A 22,250-nucleotide genomic window follows, 5' to 3' on the forward strand; every position below is an offset into this window, starting at 1 on the left:
TTTTGGGGGGTGCAGATCAACCTTAAACCAAAACATTGTAATAATGAAAATCGAAACTTTTTATTTTATAAACGATATTTTATAGAAATAATAGATTTCCGCAATCATTTTTCGTACTTTTCGATCCGGTGCCACTTGTGTCCTGTTTGATAGGCAACATTTTAGATCTTTAGTCCATCGTATTGGTGATCGGCCTCTTATTTCGGTACTCATGATTATCTAATAAAATATAGCTTTTCCTGTATTATCTACTAAAATATTAGTGGTTTTCTTTATTGTATTATACAGGCCAGAAACTTCAAGAACTTTCTTGTACATATTGCACATGACATGCTTCTTTTCAAATTATTCTATTTCTGAACATCTATCTGCCATGCAATTTTTTGTTCCATAAGGTCTAGTATTTCTTTCGTCATCCTTTGTTTTTTCCTTGATATTACATCCTTTTCGATGTTAAATAGTAAAATTCTTTTGCTGTTTTTTAATTAGTTAGTAGTAGTAGTATTAATTAATATTTATGCAAAGCTCGTGACCTAGATATTTGTAGGTATTCACTGGTTACAAGATTTGTCATGATTTCAGTTAGAAGTTTTTTAGCTATCTGGTCAGCTATTATCACAATATTTTTTGCAAGCCTCATAAATTTTTTACCATTTATATTTATACCTTTGTACCTATATATTCCAAGAATGTATTGAACATATTCGGCGATACAGTATCCCCCTGACATGCTCAGCACTGTCTTGGGAGTTTTTGAGTTTGTCTGTCTCCTACCATAACACTAGCTGTTGAGTTTTGATATAAGTTTTTATTTATATCTATTCATGTTGAAGGTCTTTTCATAATAAAAAATATTTGGACACTTTTGTATTATTTATAATGACGGTACGCGCTGGTGTACGGTTGAGTCGCAAAAGCTTTCTAGATCTTATTTCCTGGGAGGATCAGTCCTTTTTGCTTATATTAACTTCTTAACGATCTCTCTCCATTTTCCTGTCTCTAGTTTTTCTCTGTCATACACTTTTCTATTAGATTTTTTATTACTGATACATGATTGTTTGTTCTATGATTTTTAGACCCGCCTGTTCAGTGGGATGCTAAAATTCTAATTTATTTTTTAATCGTTTCCTGATTATTTTTGTAAAAACCTTGTAAATATAAAAAAGGAGACTTACGAGCCGGTAAATTTTGAGTAAACAGTGATTTGATCGCAAAAATTACCTTTTTGTAATTGAAAATTTGACAAATCATTATTGAAAAAAAAACTCTCCCCCGTTGATAGATGCATGGATTGATACGAACTAATCTCAAACCGATATTGTTCAACTTAATAAACTACCATTGTATGCACAAAATTTTGATTCTATAATTGATAAACCTACCACCATATTCTCTCAGTATTCAGATTGTAATATCTTAAACCAAGCTATGATAAAAATCCATTCTGAATGGCCTCGTGTCGAACTTAACAAAAATATATAAAGATAGGTCAAAAACGGATCGAAATACAGATTCGGCATTTTTTGTTTCAAGCATAAATCATATTGAAAAGTACAGAATCTCAAATTATTGTTCCATTTTTACCGCCGCGTCCTTTGCCATTGAAAAAGCGTTAAAATGATGTGCAACTCAAACATGAATGAATGTAGCAATAATTTTAGACTCAATAAGCCAACATTACAAGCTATCAGTATCCACTAAATCAATTCCAAAATGCCTTAATTTTGAACATAAAAAAATTAATTATGGATCCTAAATAAAATAATATAACACTTTCGTTTATTTGGACAAAAGGACATATTAGTTGTAAATGGGAAGCTAATTTCAAAAAAAATCTCAAATAAATCTACAAATCATTATTTTAGCATTCACCCTACACTTCCAAAAAACAGTCCTCATTTCACCTATAATTATACTACAGCACAAATGTCAGTATTGACTCGTTTAAAATTAAACCATGGTCGCTTTCCATCCCACTTATATAAAATTGGAATACTTAACTCCCCTGTCTGTATTCGTGACAACATATCATTGGTGATCTAAACCATATATTTCCCGAAACTTCCGGTTCTCTTCAATTCTGTATCAAGAACTAATTCATAATCAGTTTCCATTGAAACTAACTATTACAGCTCTCCCATCTTCCTCAGATAAATCGGTACTTGATTCCACCATAAATTTTATCAGAAATGCAAAAATTGTGGTATAGTTTAAGAAATAGACATAAAACATTTCATATAATTAATAATTTTCATGTTTTATGGCAAATAGATTTTGTCTGATCATGATCCCACACATATACAAAATAAAAAAGTTAAAATTATATTTTCGAAATACTTTACCAGTGAGGGGAAACCTGCAATGTTTCACTTCACCGTGGGTTCTTGAAATATAACGGTCTAACTAACCTAAAACTGACCAAAGTGTTTATCATAATAATATAATTGTACAATTGAAATGAGTAAGACTCTTTTAATCACTGGATAAAAGCAATATCACTAGCATTTGCATACCTAAAATACTAAAATGGTTTTGTCACGTTCAAATTACTGTAAATTATTATCTTTGGAATTTTAAATTGTTATAATAGCTTTTTCATATATTTTTTTATTATTAAGGGATATTATTAAGTTAAGTACAGTAGACTCACTCTATAACGAGAACTGAAATGGCAGACTAATTACCTCGTTATAAGCCGATCTCGTTATATCAGACAACAATAATACTGCGCATACATATGAATATGTAGTTTTCTAAAACATTAACTTCCTATAGTGAAGCCATTCGGAGCAATATAAGATGCTAATAAATATTGTTGAATGGCGTTTTTGAAAAAAAGTTGTTTGCTTTTATTGTCAATGATATAGGTTAAAACAAAAAGAGTTGTTTACTTTTATTGTCAATGATATTCGTTAAAACAAAAAATCTGTACTTACATTTTTTCCCAACTGCATAATGTATAAAGCGTATTTTGAAGGATAACATAAAATATTGCTTCTGCAATTGAAAGAAGTCTGTCATTTTTAACTGCTTTAAATTGTCCAGTATTATTCTATCTACAATATTTTCTAAAGATATGAAACAGTTGTATTTATTGTAAAGAAGTTTATTGCGGGCAGCAGTTAAGTTTATTGTGGGGCAGTTAAAAGTGTATTTATTTATAACCACGGTTGGGTCGAAAACGTAAAAAAACACGTTTTTCAATCTTATTTTCTCTCGTTATAACCAAATTTGCCTCGCTATAGAGGGTTATAGTTCAATAGAAATTTCACGGGACATCTAATGTACCTAGTTATAAGCGAAACCTCGTAATAACCGTGTTTGTTATAGAGGGAGTATACTGTATTATTATTTTATTAAGTTACGTCAAGTGCTCATCTATTGTATATTTTTTTTATTAACAAGAAAATTATTTTTTAGGAAAATTAGTGTTAGTTGTAAAACCCAATGTACTTTACCAAGGCTACGAAGACTTCGAGGAACCTCCATATCAGTATGTACCTGCGGGGGAGAACGAACCATCTTCTCCTGGAAACGCGCTTCAGCAAAGTATGCTTCTATTGGCTGACGGATTGGCCAGTGGGGCTCTGATAGCGCGATATGAAACACTTTTTAGGAAACATCCTGATCTCACCTGTGACGAATCGCTCAAACAACCGAATGTCAATAAGAATCGTTACAGGGATATATTGCCATGTAAGTTGTGCATTTACTTTTTTATTTATTAGTTGTTTTAGTAATTTAGCAATTTTTATTTACTTAAAACTATTTTAAAGTTACTGCTATTCTTTGAGTTATAATTACTAATTTTAATATTATAATAACTAGTGCACTCGTCAATTAGTTTTAGTAAGCATTGCCTTGGATACTGAGCCAAAGCTTAAGAAGTTATTATGAAGTAATCATAATAAAATAAATTCAACTATATAAAATAGTATTACTATTATATTTTAACTTTATAATATAATAAACAATATAGTAGAGTAGGTATCTGGTTATAATATTTAGCTATGAAGGTTTTTCTTAAAAATACGTCAGCAGCGAAATTCTCGAGAGGAACCCCGTTCCAGATAGCGCGTGTAAGACTCATCGTTCGTAGAACGGCGTCACTCCCAAACGGGCATTTCCTCCTTCCCCACAGTCTGAATTATTTATAAGCCTCCCACTTTTCTAAACCTAGAGAGGTGGTCCCTAAAACACCCGTGTCCTGTGAGCACCTGCGTTAGGAAATAATCCACTACTCGCCTGTCTGATCTATACACCACCACAAAGAACTCTGGTATATACAAGAAGAGATCAGAAATAATAACAGCGATGTAATTACAATCAATGAAAAGACAAAGACATGAAAAATAGAAAATGTGCAGGAATTGATGGAATAAACATATTCATCATTCTGGCTTTACAACACCGGGTGGGCCCTAGCCTCCTCAATAATTTCTCTTCTGTCGTCCCTATCCATCGCCTTCCTACCCCAAGTATGTATTCCCATATTTCTCATGTCTTTATAGCGGTTATCAAGGAACCTTGTTCTGGGTATTCCGTTGGGATAAACCATCGAGCAAAAAGACAAAAGAGGGAATCTAATCGTTATGAAAAGAAGACCAAAAAAGTGGCCTCTGATGGCGGACATATCCGGAAATGCTAATGCGCCAAAATTTAAATTTCATGACACTTCACAATAATCATACAGTGGTGTAGGGGTTCTAATTTATCTATTTATTTGTTATATTACATAATATTAATACATAATACACTTAAAATACTTTTTTTAACACTAGAACACAATAAAGTTTTAATTAAATAATAACAATAATAGTCTAAAATGTGAAACAATTGTTAAAAAACTTCAAATTCAAATACAAATAATCTTTCATGTGACAGTGGCATTTTTTAGTGGCAGCCGTAGCTCAGCGGCTATGTTACTGGCTTAACAAGCTAGAGGGCCCGGGTTCAAATCCCGGCACCGACAAAATTTTCAATATCTAATTTATCTGAGTTGCCACCGTGCTTCGGAGGGCACGTAAAGCCGTCGGTCCCGGCTACGAAAGTAGTCGTTAAGTCATGTTAGGGGCGCTTGCGCGACCTGAAAACCCTAACACTAGACCTTAGCCAGAAGGTTACACGAACTTTATTTATTTATGTGACAGTTGGGACAAACAATAACATCAACAGTAACATAACCCAACTAAATTTGATTTCTTAAACAAGGAAAGAGCCTCTCTTTCCTTGTTTAATGTGGCCTCTCAAGATGACACTTCCTGTCTATCAATATTTTTGCCCCCACTACCTTTACATTCCCTCTTTTCTCTTTTTGCTCGATGGGATAAACACAGATTTAATTAAATTTACAGACACTTTTTATCACTTAAGTCTCCTATACCTTTAATGAGATCCACTCCGCTATTTACGGAGAAAATCACAGATCAATGAAAAACAGCGAAAGTCATATTTCTATTCAAAAGTTACCAAAGGGGCGTATGCAGAAACTGCAAAGGCATTAGTTTACTAAATACCGCGTATAAAATCTACGCAAAGATCGTAAATGACAGACTAAATATTTAAACTGAACTATATATACAAGAAGAGCAAAATGGATTCCGAAAAGAGCGCTGATGCGGTTAACTTATATTTATAATAAAAATACTCACAGAAAAACAAAGTGAGTTTAACCTTGAAACCCAAATAGCCTTCACCGTCTACAAAAAGGTTTTTAACTGAGCCGATCGAAGCAAGATCAGGAAAATAACGAATGACAATATCCACACATCTTTCAAACTCAATAAAAACTTGTGCTGTGAGTCAAAATAGTGAGGTAAGTAGTGAGTAAATAGTGAGGTTAGAATTCTAAGAAGAGTTAAACGCTGCCCAAAAAGATCTAATAAATATATGCTATTATAGACGACAAGATAGCTGCAAAAATAAATGGAATTAAACGCTGCCCAAAAAGATCTAATAAATATATATGCTACAGACCACAAGATAGCTGCAAAAATAAATGGAATTAACATCCGAGAGATCCCAGAGACAAAAAAAATATAGGGGAAGCCCCTAAAAAGATGGACATAATACCTTTGTGATGACGGGACACACAACGCCTAATCCAAGTAGAGAAGAAGAAGAAGAAGCACTAAGAAAAATAGATGATGTTCTTGTTCTGGATTTCATGATTTCAACCTCACGTAGCGGCGATGTATGCTGAGAGGTTTTAGAATTCTACTCACAACAGAGTTTATCATTTCTAATAAAAATATATTATCCAGCTTTTAAGTCATAGAAAGTAAAGAGATCACTGTTTAACTTTTTTCAGTGGTCTTACAGGTTTGGTGTTAATTATAATGTCGGCTATTTTCTGCATCTTAGGATCACCTCAATTGGAATGGATCTTTCTTAATTTGTTATTTTCTCTAATACTACTGGTTTCATATTTTGGAGTACTTTTACCAATTTAGTCTTCTTTTGGCTGAAATTGTCTTTTTAATTGTACTGTTTCTTTTTCCCTTACGAAACATTTGTTCGATATATTCGCCAAATATATTAGTCTTTTACGTGTTACTTTTGATTCCAACTGCATTTCTTATTGAAGAATTTTATAAGATTGCTATATTATAATTGTTTTATCCATATCAGAATTATTCTATTGATGACTTTGATTAACTTTTAAAAGTGTTAGTTGCTTTTAATGTAATGTAGACATACAGTGTAATGCAATAAATATCTTTGTTTTGAGTTCTTCTTTAAGTACTACCGACACTACAGATCTCAACTCTATCTATCGTGTTATATCAGACAGTATTGATTTTTGACCTTATCACATTATTTATTTTAGATGATACAACGAGAGTAGTCTTGAAGAACGGTTCAAATGGCGATTACATCAACGCCAACTACGTCAACATGTCAATCTCCGGAACAGAAACAATCAACCGATATATCGCAACTCAAGGACCACTGCCTGCAACCACCGAAGATTTCTGGCAAATGATCCTCGAAGAAGAATGTAATTTAATAGTAATGTTAACGACGATAATTGAAAGGGGCCGAGTGAAATGTCATAAATATTGGCCGGGGTTGGGCGAAGCACTTACGATGCAAAATATCATCGTAAAATGCGTTGGTGAAGAGACTGATCCGTCTGGAAGTTTTGTTTTTAGGGATTTTGTTTTATTAGATGTTAAGGTAAGAAACTAATTTTATAAAAGTAAATTGTAATACGATATCTTCGCTATAGATTTTAAAGTGTAACGCCAATTATGGTGAGACGCGCGAAATTATGTATTTTCGCCTGGAGGTACCGGTCTTCTCCTTCGATACGATTGGAAGCTGGATATTCATTAATTTGTGAATATCAAATAACGTCCCTAGTAATGTGTCCCCTCATTATAAACAAAATATAAACCGTCATAAACCGGTGATTACAAGCTAACCGCGTGAGATAGTGTTTAATGGTTAAGATGTGAATGGTTAAAATAAGATGTATATAAAATGTTAAATGTTTGTAATAGTAGAGTTAATATCATCGTCTACTTCAGTTTCTCCTCTTGGAGTGAGAAAAACTCAATGATTGAAAACGTTGTTACAACAGTAACACAAGCAGCTAACAGATCTGCAAATTGTCCTTATTTCATAACTTTTGTTTTTCACTATCACTTCAACTCTCGGGTTGTTCGGCTCAGTTGACTCCACTGGTTTTGTTTTTCATTCCAATAATATATTTAATATTCTGATAGTAAAATGCTTCAGTATTTTTATTTAATGTTTATTTGTCCAGAGGGATTGAAATCATAAAATTATAAAATGTCTAAGGTTGTTTTCTACTTCCATGAAGAAATGGGTCTAAATTCATCTTCTTCTTCCAGTGTCGACTCCACTAATGAATGTTGGCTTTCTTAAAAGCATCTGTGTGTTTAACCCGGTCCAGTCGCGAATATTTTTCAGCCAGGATATTTGTCGTCTACCAGAACGATCCTTCGATTTTACCCTTCATAATCAGCGGCAACAACTCATAGTTATCATTTCTAATTATGTGCCCCAAATATGCTGTCTTTCTCTTTTTGATGGTGGTCAAAAGTTATCTGTCTCTTCCCATTCTGTGCAAGACCACTTCGTTCGTATTATCATCGGTCCATGGTATTTTCAAAATTCACCTAAAAAGCTACATCTCAAAAGCTTACAGCTTTCTCATTAAGTCAACATTAACAGTCCAATCTTCACCATAAAGAAGAATAGAGTGAATATAACATTTTCCCATTCGATATCGCATTTGCAGATTAAGTCTTTGGTTACTCAGAAATTTTCTTAGTATCAAAAAGGCTGCTCTTGATTGCTCTATTCTGGACCTAATTTCTGATTTTGGATTTAGATCTTCAGTAATCCAGACTACAAAGTATTTCATTTTGTCCACTTATTCAATATCTTCATTTTTTTATTTGGATCCTTGTTATGACTTTACCCCTCTTACTCATAACCATGGTTTTTGTTTTCTTTATGTTTTTTGTTAAATCAAACTGTTCCCCAGTATCACAAATTGTGTTTCGTAGCGTTTGAAGGTCTTTCTCACTTTCAGTGGTCATGTTATTTATATTTTCACCATTTATCTTGATCCCTTCTGTACAGTTTTCAAATACTTGTATAAATAACTCTTCAAAGTATATGTTAAATAGTAATGGTGAAAGTACACAGCCTTGTCTCACTCCTCTACTTATCTCTTGCGCATCCGTACTATTTCCACTTAATGCTACGACAGCCTGTTGGTTCCAATAGAGATTTCTCACTATGTTAATATCATTTTTGTAGAGTCTTTTTGCTTTAGACATTCCATGATAATGTTATGTTCAACTTTGTCGAAAGTTTCTGATAGTGTATAAATATGTACGACGAAAATATCTTTTTGTTGTTCTCGACATTTTGAGCTATTGTATAAAATGTTAATTTATATTTTCAGAACAACGAATCCAGGGATATAAAACATATGCAATATATAGCATGGCCTGATCACGGTGTGCCTGACTCTCCGCAACAATTTTTAAATTTTACCGAAAAAGTGAGGGCGGCAAGAAAAGGTTCTTTTCCCGTAGTTGTGCATTGCAGTGCGGGAATAGGAAGAACCGGTGTTATGGTGTTAATGGAGACGGCGTTATGCTTAATGGAAGTTAGTGAACCAGTGTATCCATTGGAAATAGTAAAAACTATGAGAGAGCAAAGAGCTATGATGATACAGAATGCTGTAAGTATTGAATGAATTTTTAATTATTCTAATAATCTTATTTTATTTAATTTTTAATACGATTCTCCAACTTATAACACATGTATTTATACCACTATATAAGTTGTATAAATATTATATAATCTATAAAAGCATATCTAGACGTAGACGTATATTCCGGTTATAAGTCCTTGGTTGCATGAGTTCACATAAAATTGAAAAGAACAGTAAAAAGAATGAAGTCATTACAAACAAACAACACCACTCAAATGCCCGCCCCAATCAGTGACACCAACCACAATGAAAACACGCACCCAACAACTAAGCGCACATATACACAAGTAGTTCAAAACCAGCAACCTATAACTATGCCGAAACCAATAACAAACGGAAATCAACAAGACAGTCAATTTAACTTTATCACAATCATCTCGAGTTAACAGAAAATAATAGAAAAGCAACAAAAAACAATAAATCTATTGACACTAGAACAACAGTTAAGAAAACTCATTACTTTAAAATCACCTCGCATAAGGTCTACAACGCAGCACATCCTGATGCAGAAGGAAACCCCAGAGGCGGAGCAGCAATAATAATTGGGAATAATCTAAAACATCATATAGTACCGAAAATCGAAAAATACTTCCAACAAGTAGCTTCAATTTGCATAGAAAGCAATTTTGAAGATGTTTCATAACAATAATAGATTTGAAATTCTTTTTAGATCATTAGGACCCTGGTTCTTAGTGGGTGGCGACTACAATTCAAAACACAAGAGCTGGGGCTCAATATTGAAAGAAATGCAACTAAAATATCTCGCAACTTACTGGCCAATCGATCGAAATAGACTGTCCGATTTACTTGACTTTTTATCTATGAAGGAATACCAAAAGAATACCTGCATATAGAATCTAATGAAGACCTATCGTCAGCTTTCTAATGAAGGGGAATTAGCCTTTCAGGAAAAGAGCTTTGGCAGTGCTATTTTCCAGGATGTTAGTCAAGCATTTGATAAGGTCTGGCATCTAGGATTACTATTCAAACTGAAGAAAGCAATGTCTCAGTCGCTATACACTATAGTAAAATCATACCTCGAAAAAAGACTATTGTATACAAGATACGAAGAAAGTGTGTCTACCATCAACAACATAAATGCAGGGGTCCCGCAAGGCAGTGTCTTGGAACCAAGTCTCTACACAACCTTTACAGCTGATTTCCCAACTGGAGGAGAACCCACAATCGCAACATTCGCAGATGACACTGCAATTCTGGTCAAAAACTCAGATTCCATACAAGCAGCTGAAATATGACAACAAACCATCTATGTAATTGAAATATGGGCTAAGAAATGGAAGATAAAGATCAACGAAGCAAAATCATTTAACATGGTATTTACAAAATGTCACAAAGAAACACCAAATATCCTAATGCATAACAAGAACATTCCCAAAAATGATAGGTAGTTAAAATTATCGTGGATTACACCTTGACAAGAGGCTAACATGGAGGATATACATCTGGATAAAGAGGAAGCAATTAGGAATAAAATTCAAAAAACACTACTGGTTACTCGGCCGTAAAATTTATTGGACAACTCCGTACAACTAAATAGATTAAACATTAGAACTCCTCTTGACTTTCCATTTAGAAAATAGGTGTTTTAGTTATTAGTAATAACCTTACTAGGAGTTAATAGTCATTGGACTAAAAAACTCTTGCTTACATATTATGTTCATTCAACAAAAATGCTTAGTGTTACTTGTTTATATGTAACAGATTGTATTTTAAAACAAACAAAAAAAAATAATGAAACAATACAACATCAAATACGAAGTAAGATCATAATGACAATCCATTATATACTGCCTTTTTATGTATTATTTTTTATTTGCCCTGTCTTCTGGCATTTTCTATTCTATCTATATATTTTTCAGTAGTTGTAAGTAGTTTTTCCCTCATTTCCTACATATTTTATGAGTCCCGTATTAATTTGTCTTTACCAAGAGCATTTCCATTATTTGCTCCTTTTGCTCTCTTTCCCTCTTTGTTGTCTTTCCCATCTTTTGAGATATTTATCTACTTCGTCTACTTCTTCCATCTATTATTCTACCCAATCTTATTTATATTCCTTGCCCCATAATATTACCCTTTTTTATTTTTATTCCGTTTTATCTTTCTATTTTTTATTCTTTTCATTAATATTTTATATAAATTTTTCGTATTTCTTTTGGTTCTTTGCTGTTCTATTTCTTGCATTTTATCATCTACCCATTTTGTTATATTTCCTTAGAGTTCCTTTTTAATTTTTCAGTTTTCTTTGTCTTTATCTTTATCCATTCTGTGTCCTTTGATTATTGCTTGCACTTTTTTGTTATTTATACGTTCCTGGTTACCCCATTCGTTTTTTGTTTTGTCCTGCTTTTTGCCTATATGTTTATTGGCGGCTTCTTCTATTGATTTTTTTGATAATCTCTGATTCTGATTTTAGATATGCTTTTTTAAATATCTATCTCATTTGTACTGTTACTTCTTCGACACATGTATACATAACACTAAGATGTACATTTTATTGACATTCAATTTTTTTTGTTGGTTTTTGATTTGTATCAATTTTAACTTATTTGTCTTATAGTGGCATTAGTAATTTAGAATGAGATTCTCTAAACGGAAGAAGGAACCGTACTAATGGATACTCGAAAATCCTTTTTCACTAATATCATTTTTGTTTCAGAGTCAATACCGCTTTGTTTGTGAAAGCGTCCACGCTGCCTACGGCGATAAAATAAACGTACCTAAGTCGGAGAGCTAACTGCAACAATCATTGGATGAAATCTGTGTAAATAAAGGTTGAGATTTAATAGGAGTGTATCGATAAATCAGGTTTTTCGGTAGAGAAAATTTGTTAGACTAAGTGATACAGAACGTAATTGAATAGAACGTTTCATGTCTGGATTTTTTCGTTTTGTCTTTGTGTGATTAGTTGATAGCTACTAGCACAATAAATAGGGCGGAATAGAGATGTAACAATCTATTGAATAATTTTGTGACTTCAACCCTTTCCTTAGATTTATATACTAAAAAAGGTTGCGATTCCTATTTTAGTGTCTTCATTACCAACATTCAATGAAAATTATAATAGGAGTGCCATGTTTAAATGACAATATAATACCGAGTGAATTGAATAGAAATATGTCCAAGATCACTTGTCGCCAATTTAGTGCCATGTTTCCTTGTAATTCAAAATAATTATTCCTATTTAATATATGAGATATTTATTTCGTTTTTTACAACTTTATTTAAGATATACTGTATATATGTAATATTAAAGATAAGATAAAAATAAATAAAATCAATTAACTTGTTTTGCAATTTTTAAGAATTATGGGGAATAGTTTATTGTACTTATTTATTGTTACTTTTAAAGTTACTTATTTATATCTAGTTAGAGAAGATCCTACTGCCATTTTTTTTTTGAAATATGAACTCTTACTTCCAGTTTAATATTTGTTGTACAGAACTAGTACATTTTTTATAATGTGTATATTTAAGTGTCTAGACCTTCGAGTTTCAGTCGGTCGAGTTTTTCCTGTTTAGAAAAAGCAATACCATTTATTGGATGGTAAATGCTTTAAAAAAAAACTGCTAATATAGTCAAAAAGAGGAGTCATAAATATAACATTTTCTATATGTATATCTCTCAGTTGTGTTTGCATTCTAATTTCATACTTATACAGTGCCCGTCTAAAAGTCTTTATCCAATATAGTATTTGAACCATCAAACACAAGTTAGCTCAACTATGGTACCTTTTTAAAGTTCTTATGAAGTTTCAGGGACGTAATCGTTAAAAATGACGGACTAGCACCATTTTAGAAGATAATTTGAAGTAACACCATATGACAGATAACATGACATTTGATAACTCGTTTCAAGTTCTTTAGTTAAAATTATTTTACAAAATGGCGGCAGTTCTCACATTTTTTAATGATTACCGTCAGTCCCATTACATATTTGGTTCATTCTTTGGAATAGTTCAGTTACTCAAAAATCGGTTTTGTTGTTCAGAAAATAAGACGGGGCAATTGTTTATGATTGAAATTCATATTTTAAGGTTATTAATTTTAACCCCAAATAATATTACATATGCCGAGGATACCTTACTGCTAGCTAATTGTGGAGAAGACCTTCAAAACCTAATGAACAAAATAAAAAAAACATGTGATCAGTATGGATTAAAACTCAACGTTAAGAAAACTAAATATATCATAGTTAGCGAACAAAACTATATACAGGATGACGATATAAAAGTCGAAGATACCGTACTGGGCAGAGTAGAGAAACTCGTGTATCTCGGCAGTAATATCAATGTCAGCTGGGATCTAACCGTAGAAATTAAAAGCCGCGTAGAACAAGCCCGAGATTTTTACACTTTTGTAAAAATGAGGAACGTACTTTGCAGCCACGGTCTTAGTATTGACCTGCGTGTTCGACTGACATATTGCTATATTTTTCCAGTGCTACTGTATGGAGTGGAAACGTGGACCGTAAGCGAGGCGATGCTTAATTCCTTGGAAGCCTTTGATATGTTTTATATAGATGACTACTACGAACAAGCTGTGTCAAATTTACAGAGTTAGAAATGAGGAGGTTCTTATACGCCTGAATGAAACAACAGAACTGGTGAATATAATAAAGAGACGCAAGCTGGAATACTTCGGTCACATTGTGAAACACCCTGAAAAATGTGAACTTTTACATCTGATCATTCAGGAACAGATCCAAGGTAAACCTGGTCCTGGTAAAAGAAGAACGTCATGGCTGAAAAATCTAACACAGTACGGAAAATTGGCTACATCATTATTTCGAGCTGTTGTCAACAAAGTCACTATAGCGAATATGGTAGTCAACATGATATCCAACGATCGATAACGGTCATGGAACTAAAAGAAGAAGAAGAAATTTAAGTTAATAATTGTGTAGGTATCATTGAAAAGAACTTAAACGAGTTTTCAACTTATGTTTCCTATTTAGCGTCGAATAATAGCGCCACTAAAACGTGTTAAAACTTATGGACATTTAGAATGGCACTTTAGTGGTAAAGCTTTATAAGTGTGTCCAGCCTATTGATACAGTGTAACTGACACAGTGAAACTTATAACACATTGTTGCAAGATACATCTTAAAATATTCTGTGCCATTATGCGCTGTGTCGACTGTCTGTCTTTTTCGTTGATTTTCGACAAATCAATACTCACACAGTATTACAAATTAAAGTAGGAGCACAAGCAGATATTACATAAATGTAAATATATGTAGACACAGTTCCTTTTTGCCAGCTTACGTATATGTGTATTAATTTGTCACTCCGACCTTTAGTTTTCGAATAATAGATATACTCGATTTGCTGTCCGACTACCACCTGTGTAGTACATTTAGTAATAATTTTTTTCAACGTTGGCTAAATTTTCACCGACTAGCTGTGGCTGGAAATTACTATGGAACCAAGCATATGTGCAAAAATATTCACATGCAGTTTAATAACAAAATAAAACTGAATCAATTAAAACAAAAGTTTATTTTTGAAATCTTATAGTCGATCATAGGTTAGTATTTACAAATGAAAATGTTTTAATTGAAATTGATACACTCCCAATATTCATAATTATTCTTTTTTTTATTGAAAGAAGTCTACAACAGTAAGTTTATTTGAGCTATTAATACTGAGAGAGTAGGAATTTTTGTGTTGGATGTTGCCGACAATTAATCTGTCAAAATATTCCCAAGTTGAGCATACCTTTTTTATATTACAGTTTGAAACAAACTGATGGTGTAAAAGGTGGATATTCCTTTACTTTAGAAAATAAAACATCCAAAAATTAAGTCTCTATTGAATATCAATTGTGCTAGTAGTTATCGGCGCTGAGTGCCAACCCATATTTTGAGCTATAATTTCTGTATCAGCTAGTTTTGACCACAAAACCTTGTCCGTCACTAATAATAATTAGTCATATGTGATTTTGATAAGCCTTATACACGATAAAACCTGTCTTATACCAAATAGGACAATTTTACAATATAATCGATCGGGTTGTTTGGCATAAGATGATTTTTGTTAAACGGAAATGTACAAGAATGTAGATGAGGTGTGTGGGATACATTCCAGTGGTTTTATCTTATTGATAATTGCTTTAATTGTTACAAGCCCTTTTGTATATATACTACATCAGTATTTTGCATCAGTGTCTTAAATTTGATAAGGTGCTTTTTTGTTTCAAATTTAATTATTTATGAACTACTATAAACAATATTTTAGCGAATTTAGAACTGAAACAGTTAAATTACAGTTAAATTAGTCAAGCTGAAAACTGTAGGTTATATAAGTCATACATGTTTGAGTTAAACGCATATGCAATGATATGTTGCTGATAATAATTATGCATCGCAAAAACAGAAATTCTTAAGATACTGGCTGATCAACGTTCTTCAATAATTTCCGTTTCAGCGTAATGGAATATGTAAATAATGTATTTAAAATAGTAAATACATATTGGACCAATTTTTAACACTTCACAAAGTCTTTTCTGTAATTTATTAACTTTTTACGGTTAGTTTAGTCCTAAACTAAGTATCATATACAAGGTAAATTCACATTTAAATATTTACACATAGTAGTAGTCAATTCCACAATATTAATTACGTAAATTTGAAAAGCGGTCCGCTATTAAACGACTGTAATGCCAACTATTTATTAGAACTCGACATATTCTTCAAATTGTGACGTCTGCTCGTCTGCCCTATAAATCTTGAAGAAGTCCCATAGTCTTGAAACTTGGCTATAAAGTTCCTTACCGACAGTACCCTTCGCCTTTTTTATGTTTAGACATTGCGAAAAATGTTTTACCTACTTCTTCTTCTTCAGTGCCTTATCCGGTCCGGATGTTGGCGATCATCAAGGCTATCATGGTTTTGTTGACTGCTCTGCGGAACAACTCCGCGGAGGTCAACCCAAACCATTGTCGGAGGTTTTTCAACCAGAAGATACGACGGCGTTCCGGTCCTCTCCTGCCAAATACTTTACCCTGAGTTGAAGAATTAGATATTTTTCTTCGTTCGCATCACGTGGCAGAGGTACTCAAGCTTACGTTGTTTCACTAAATTAAGCACTTCTTTTTCTTTTGTCATGCGCTGTAGGACCTCCACGTTGGTGACATGGTCCAGATACGATATCCACATTTTAGTATCCTTCTGTAGATCCACATCTCGAAGGCTTCAATCCGCTTTTCAGTAGCTTGCGTCGGTGTCCAGGCTTCAACTCCATATAGCAACACTCGAAGAATGTAGTACCTCACTATCCGCATCTTGGTTCCTAAATTGAGATCACTGCAGCACAGCAAGGATCTCAACTAGATAAATGTAGACTGTGCCATTTCAATTCTGGATCTAATCTCTTGAGCGTAGTCCCATTGTGAGTTGAGAGTTGTTCCGAGGTAAGTGAATGTGTCGACGTTCTGGATCTCTTCGCTACCTGCCATTAGTGCACAGGGATCTAAATTTGCACGGCTGACAATCATGAATTTAGTTTTCTTAATATTAAGGTCTAGTCCGTATGTTACGCTCACAGTTCTCACTCGGTCTAGTAAGGCTTGTAGATCATTTAGGCTGGTTGCTAGTAACACAGTGTCATCGGCGTAGCGGATATTATTGATGTATTCACAGTTCACTCGGATTCCCATCTCTAGGTTTGTGAGGGCTTCAGTAAAAATTTCCTCAGAGTATATATTGAAAAAAGTCGGCGAGAGCAGCTGTCAGCTGATCTTCGACCTTGACTTGAGCACGCTGGTTCCAGTATAAATTCATGGTGATCTGAATGTCCTTATGATCCAATCCTACTCTTTTTAGGGCGGCGACCATCTTCTGGTGCTGACAACGGTCAGATGCCTTGGCGTAGTCAATAAAACAAATATAGACATCACAATTGATATCGCAGCATCTCTGAAGTAGGACTTGTAAGGTGAAACGTGCTTCACGTGTACGCATGGAATTGCGGAATCCAAATTGCATTTCACCGACATTTTCTTCGCATTTCTTGTAAATTCTGGCATGTATGATTTTAAGAAAAATCTTAAGTGCATGACTCATAAGGCTGATAGTTCAGAAATCTTCGCACGTTTTCACAGATCGTTTTTTTGGTAGTGTTACAAATGTTGATAATAGCCATTCCTCTGGGATAGTACCTGAATCGTATATGGCGTTAAACAATTCAGTTAACTCTTCGTGCTCACTTCACTCATCACCTTAATACATAAGTTCAACGGATATTTCGTCCGGACCTGTGGCCTTACCATTCTTAGACTTTTTTAAAGCTGCTTTCACCCCGCTTTCTAGTATTGACGGCCCTGTCATGCAATTTATTTCTGGAAGGTTACCTCGGTAGTCCCAGAAAAGTTCTTCGATGTACATTTTCCAGGTCACCAACTTCTCCTTAACTGTCGTCGCCAGGTTCCCATCTTTGTTTATGAGGAGGTGTGTGTTTCTCCTCTTGTATTGACCAGTGACTTCTCGAATCTTTTGGTGGATATTTACACAGATATTCAAACTTTTCAAATACCTACTTAAAATTGTCTGCTTATAGTGTAGCTCTCAGACTATAAAATGTGGCGGAGAGACCAATATTATGTGGCATTGCAATATGTATCTGTTGTATGTTCAATTTTCGATAAAGAAGTTGGTGTGGACTATGTTTATATTGTCAATTATACACTAACTAAACATTAATAGACGCTCTCTAAGATAACACATCTGATTATCTTGAAGATCAGTGTATTAAGCCCGTCATATTACGGCTGCTTGATAACCGAACCAATTTTCTAGGAAACTCTATTTTAAGAAACTTGAAAAAGAGGTTTTGTGTAAATGTCTTATTTTATTTGCATATCTATCTGAAACAGTATATTATTTTATCTTCGAATGGTATACAATCAATAAGAATATTGCAAAGTAGATGTTGTTTTACTTATCGTAGATTTGACATCACAACCTACCATATTTAAAAATCACGTGTAAAAAATTTAAATTCACGTGTAACTCATCTGTTGAAGTCTAATTTAGGCGAAGAAAAACTAAATAATAACATTTCGTAATGCAAAAATAGAACAATATTTCTAGGGACAACTTATACCGTGATATACCATCAAATGATGGTTTTAATTTTGTCAATTCTTGGATATACGCCGTCTCTTAACTTTATATAACTTTAAATATAACTTTCACTGGTTATCCACATCCGGTGCTATTGGTCTGTGGTCTCCTTTTTCCTGTATTTGATGCCCATGGTCCCTAACATAGTATCTGCTTAATATATTTCTTTATTTGGTCGAATGATTAACCAGCAAATTGTCATTTGTTTTACCACTTGGTATGTAACATTTTTCATTTTGCCACTTTTCTACCTCAAAATCACTAATTTCTTTTTAGTAACCCCCAATCTTTATTGTTTGAGGTGGTTTACGATCCGTACTATTTACTGCATTCTATTTTTACTTAACTTTAAAATTTGATTTAAGATAGAGTTAATGACAAAAAATTGTTATATTTTTCGGTTTACCAAGTGAATGGTAGTACCTGGCATTTCTACTCTTACTATATTGTGTGTATGATAACGACTGACTCAAAACAAATCGTTATAAATGCAATAAATCGCGCTGATATCAAAAGTTCACTTGTCATAGATTACCCCCACTCTTTACAAACACACTCACCAGTTACTGTCTTAACGTGTTCATGCATAGATGATTGCGAATACCCAAATCGTTTAAGTTGACTGACATGTGTAAGGTAAGCCTTACCCTAATACAAGAAAACTTCCCGGTGATAATGGAAACAAGAAAAAAACAGGCTTTCTTTTTTCATCAATTGATGCAAATCATTCATTTACCTTCCAAATTTATGTGAAATTCCAGTGACAAATATGAAAGTAATTTGATTAAGTTAATAGTTTAGTATCATAAATTTTAAAGAATAAAATTTCTACCTCAAAATCTTTGAGCTTTCTTTACATGAGATCCATGCATTTACCTACATTGTTGTATATTAGATATTCCCTTCCAAAAAATACGTCCTTTATATTTTAAATAGTTCATATCGATGTGTTGTAAATTATTTGTTAAACGAAAATAAGCATTGTAGTGACACTTTTTAAACTAAAATACAAATGTAGTGCTAAAAAATTGTGACTTGGGTTATGCCTAAAAAGATGTATAGCTTGAGTTTAACCACAGCTATAAAAACGTGATGGCGTAGACCTATCATATGTTAATGGTTTACAAAAAAAGTCAATATTGATAGTTTGAGATTTCTGTCAAACATCATTTGAACTGGCGTTGATGTCGATCGTTTTTTTTTTCAGCATAGAGCATTGCAGTTAGGAGACGGTAAGGAAAAAGGAAATCAGTGTTAGTGAAAGTAAGCTCTTTGACAGTGGAACTTTCAAAAGGCTTAAATGTTAAACAAATTACAGAAATTGGTATCTACAAGTTAGAGATATTTTCAAATATTTTAGTTATACCGTGTATTTCAGCGTAGACAGTAGTGTCGTATTTTTTCTCATCCAAAGTAGACGGTGCTTTGTATCGATACCACTCTTTTATGGGAAGTTTTTTTATAATCCTGCCTTTCCCTCTCGAACTCTATCTTCGATCTGGCACAGCTTGGGGAGTCCCAATAAAAACGAAACTTTTATCCGAAGCCCTTATAATACCTGTCATTGCAAAATACGTTCCTGCACTTGGCATAAATCTATTAATAATTGTCCGTTTTCTGCTTTATTTTTTGTAAATTTTAAAACTTTATAAATTACTTATTTCATTTGATGATTTAGAAGTTGTCGTTTTCCCACATTTTTAATATTTATATCACGTTACAGCACTGCGCACTCAGAACTCACGTCTCTTCACTATCTTGGGCTAGTGCACTTGCAGATGAAAATGTGTAATTCGTTATTTGTTTTGGACACGTTACTATTATTATGATTAATGCTCGCTAATAATTTTTAATAAGAACAAAAAATAAAGCAATCTTTGACCATTTTATTGAAAAGACGAGTTTAAGCCATTCACTATAATAATATAAACTGCTATTACTCAGTTATGCTTTGTAGGAGGGTCACAAAAAAATTACAACAGTATCTGTATTTTCTGTAAAATTTTAAAGAAAATAGATTCTGATATGTTAGAAAAGTGTCGCTCCAATGACTTATTTACCTTAAATGTATGTCTCCTTACGTACTGTATAATTTTATTTAAGTAGTATTTTTAATATAATATGTTTAGAGTTTTCCTGTTATCTTTAAAAACTTAAAACACCAAATATGTAAACTATCTTTTGACAGCTAAGCATGTGTGTTAAATAATTTATTAACCTAAGTTCATTAAGATGCGAAAAAAATTCAGATTTGAACTTAATGTTCGTATTAAATCTTCCTGTTATTTCCTTTGTGTAAAATTTTTTAATATCAGCTCAATGACAAACTAAAATATTGATAAAAATATTATGGTCACTTTTTCCTGCTCATGTATCATATGTTAATATAAAATCAATTTTTACACGCAACTGCTGTGTACACTATATAAATATATGGGTTTAAGTATGCTTCAACTCTACCTAAATTTCTTTTTTTTTTGAGCTTTTTCCCTGAAGTGAATTAAAAAAGTTGTAGTAGTGGCAAAAAAGGGTTCAGATCAAAACATACTAATATTCTATCATGTACTGGCAGCTGGAACTTGAAACCGAGGTGTTGCTCAATTCGATTCTAAACATCCATAGGCTAGCACATGTGACTATTACAGACTGTCTTGATACCATCCTGACATTATTGGGATTGTCGGCACCCAACACGTCGATTAAATCAGAAAAGATGGCGCAAATCAGAGTGCAGTGTGCTCTACTATTAAGCCGATCAGACATCTGAGAATTACCGACCTGACAGTAAAAAAAGTCGCCGCTCACTTTAAAACATTCGGCGATATTGAACAGTGCTACACTTACTACACTGATACTCTCGTTCGGATTCCAGACGAGCGAGAAGGTAATATTATGTTGAGCTGAAGGTTTCAACAAGCTTTTCTAAATCACAATTATTGTAAGAATAGACCATCCGACTAAACCACATTCTAGCAAATTCTTCAAGCTATCTTCTTTATAGAAGAAATATAGTGGTAAATTTGAAGCATTATATATCATTTGTTACATCTTTAGTATATTCTAAAAATAAATGTATTTATTATTTAATAATAATATTTATTATTTACAGTAACATACTTGGATTAGGTATGGTGAAAAAATATATATTTTTTAACAAAGTAGAAGCCGTGGATTTTCTAATAAAATATATAACAGATAGGAATGATATGAAATTCAACATATCAAGATAAGACAAAAGGGCACTAGTTTAAGGAAAAGTTGCAGAGAAAACTCTAACTTAGGTATTGAAAATACTATCGTCTTTATTTATTTTAGTTACTGTAGAGATTTTAAATGAACTGTACACATATAATGAGAGTACCTTATTTGAATCTCTACCGTTAATATATCAGCATAAACAAGATAAACACCTGTTTAAAACAGAAAGATGTCAATTTAAAACTTTTAGATACATTTGATTTTTACACTTCTAATTTTATATTTTTCTAATGTATTTAAGTTTTTTCGTTGTGAATACCCACCAATAAAGAGGCCTAGACGGTTATTTACTTATGTCATACATTGTGTGTTAAATTTTAAAAATATATATTTACCAAACTACTTATTAGTCTATTATTCTTCTTTTATTTTCTCCTTTCTCGTTTGTATCACGATGATATCAGAACGCTCTAACAATATAAAAATTTTTTATAAAAAGATCAACTACCCACCCGTCCGCATTCTGATAATTCCTTGAAGCGGCAATAGGCCTAAAACAAGGATCTCATACGGAAAACCCTTCCACCTTCCTTTCTACCCATTTTAGAGAGAAGTAAATACACTTACATACGCCGTCATATTATACTACGG

General features: G+C 33.0%; 1 protein-coding gene across 2 annotated transcripts in view; it reads left to right on the top strand.

Moving 5' to 3' along the window:
- Window positions 1-22,001, top strand: part of Ptpmeg (protein tyrosine phosphatase Meg) — a 74,453-nt gene extending 52,452 nt beyond the window's left edge. For both annotated transcript variants that reach the window (XM_072526762.1, XM_072526763.1), the window contains exons 10-13: window positions 3,421-3,696; window positions 6,830-7,179; window positions 8,945-9,226; window positions 11,937-22,001. In XM_072526762.1, the coding sequence (XP_072382863.1) occupies window positions 3,421-3,696; window positions 6,830-7,179; window positions 8,945-9,226; window positions 11,937-12,014 (986 nt within the window). In that variant the 3' untranslated portion in view covers window positions 12,015-22,001. The remainder of the gene's footprint in view (window positions 1-3,420; window positions 3,697-6,829; window positions 7,180-8,944; window positions 9,227-11,936) is intronic.
- The last annotated feature ends 249 nt before the right edge of the window (window positions 22,002-22,250 follow it).

The sequence above is a fragment of the Diabrotica undecimpunctata genome, chromosome 3, assembly GCF_040954645.1.
Source record: "Diabrotica undecimpunctata isolate CICGRU chromosome 3, icDiaUnde3, whole genome shotgun sequence".
NCBI lineage: Eukaryota > Metazoa > Arthropoda > Insecta > Coleoptera > Chrysomelidae > Diabrotica > Diabrotica undecimpunctata.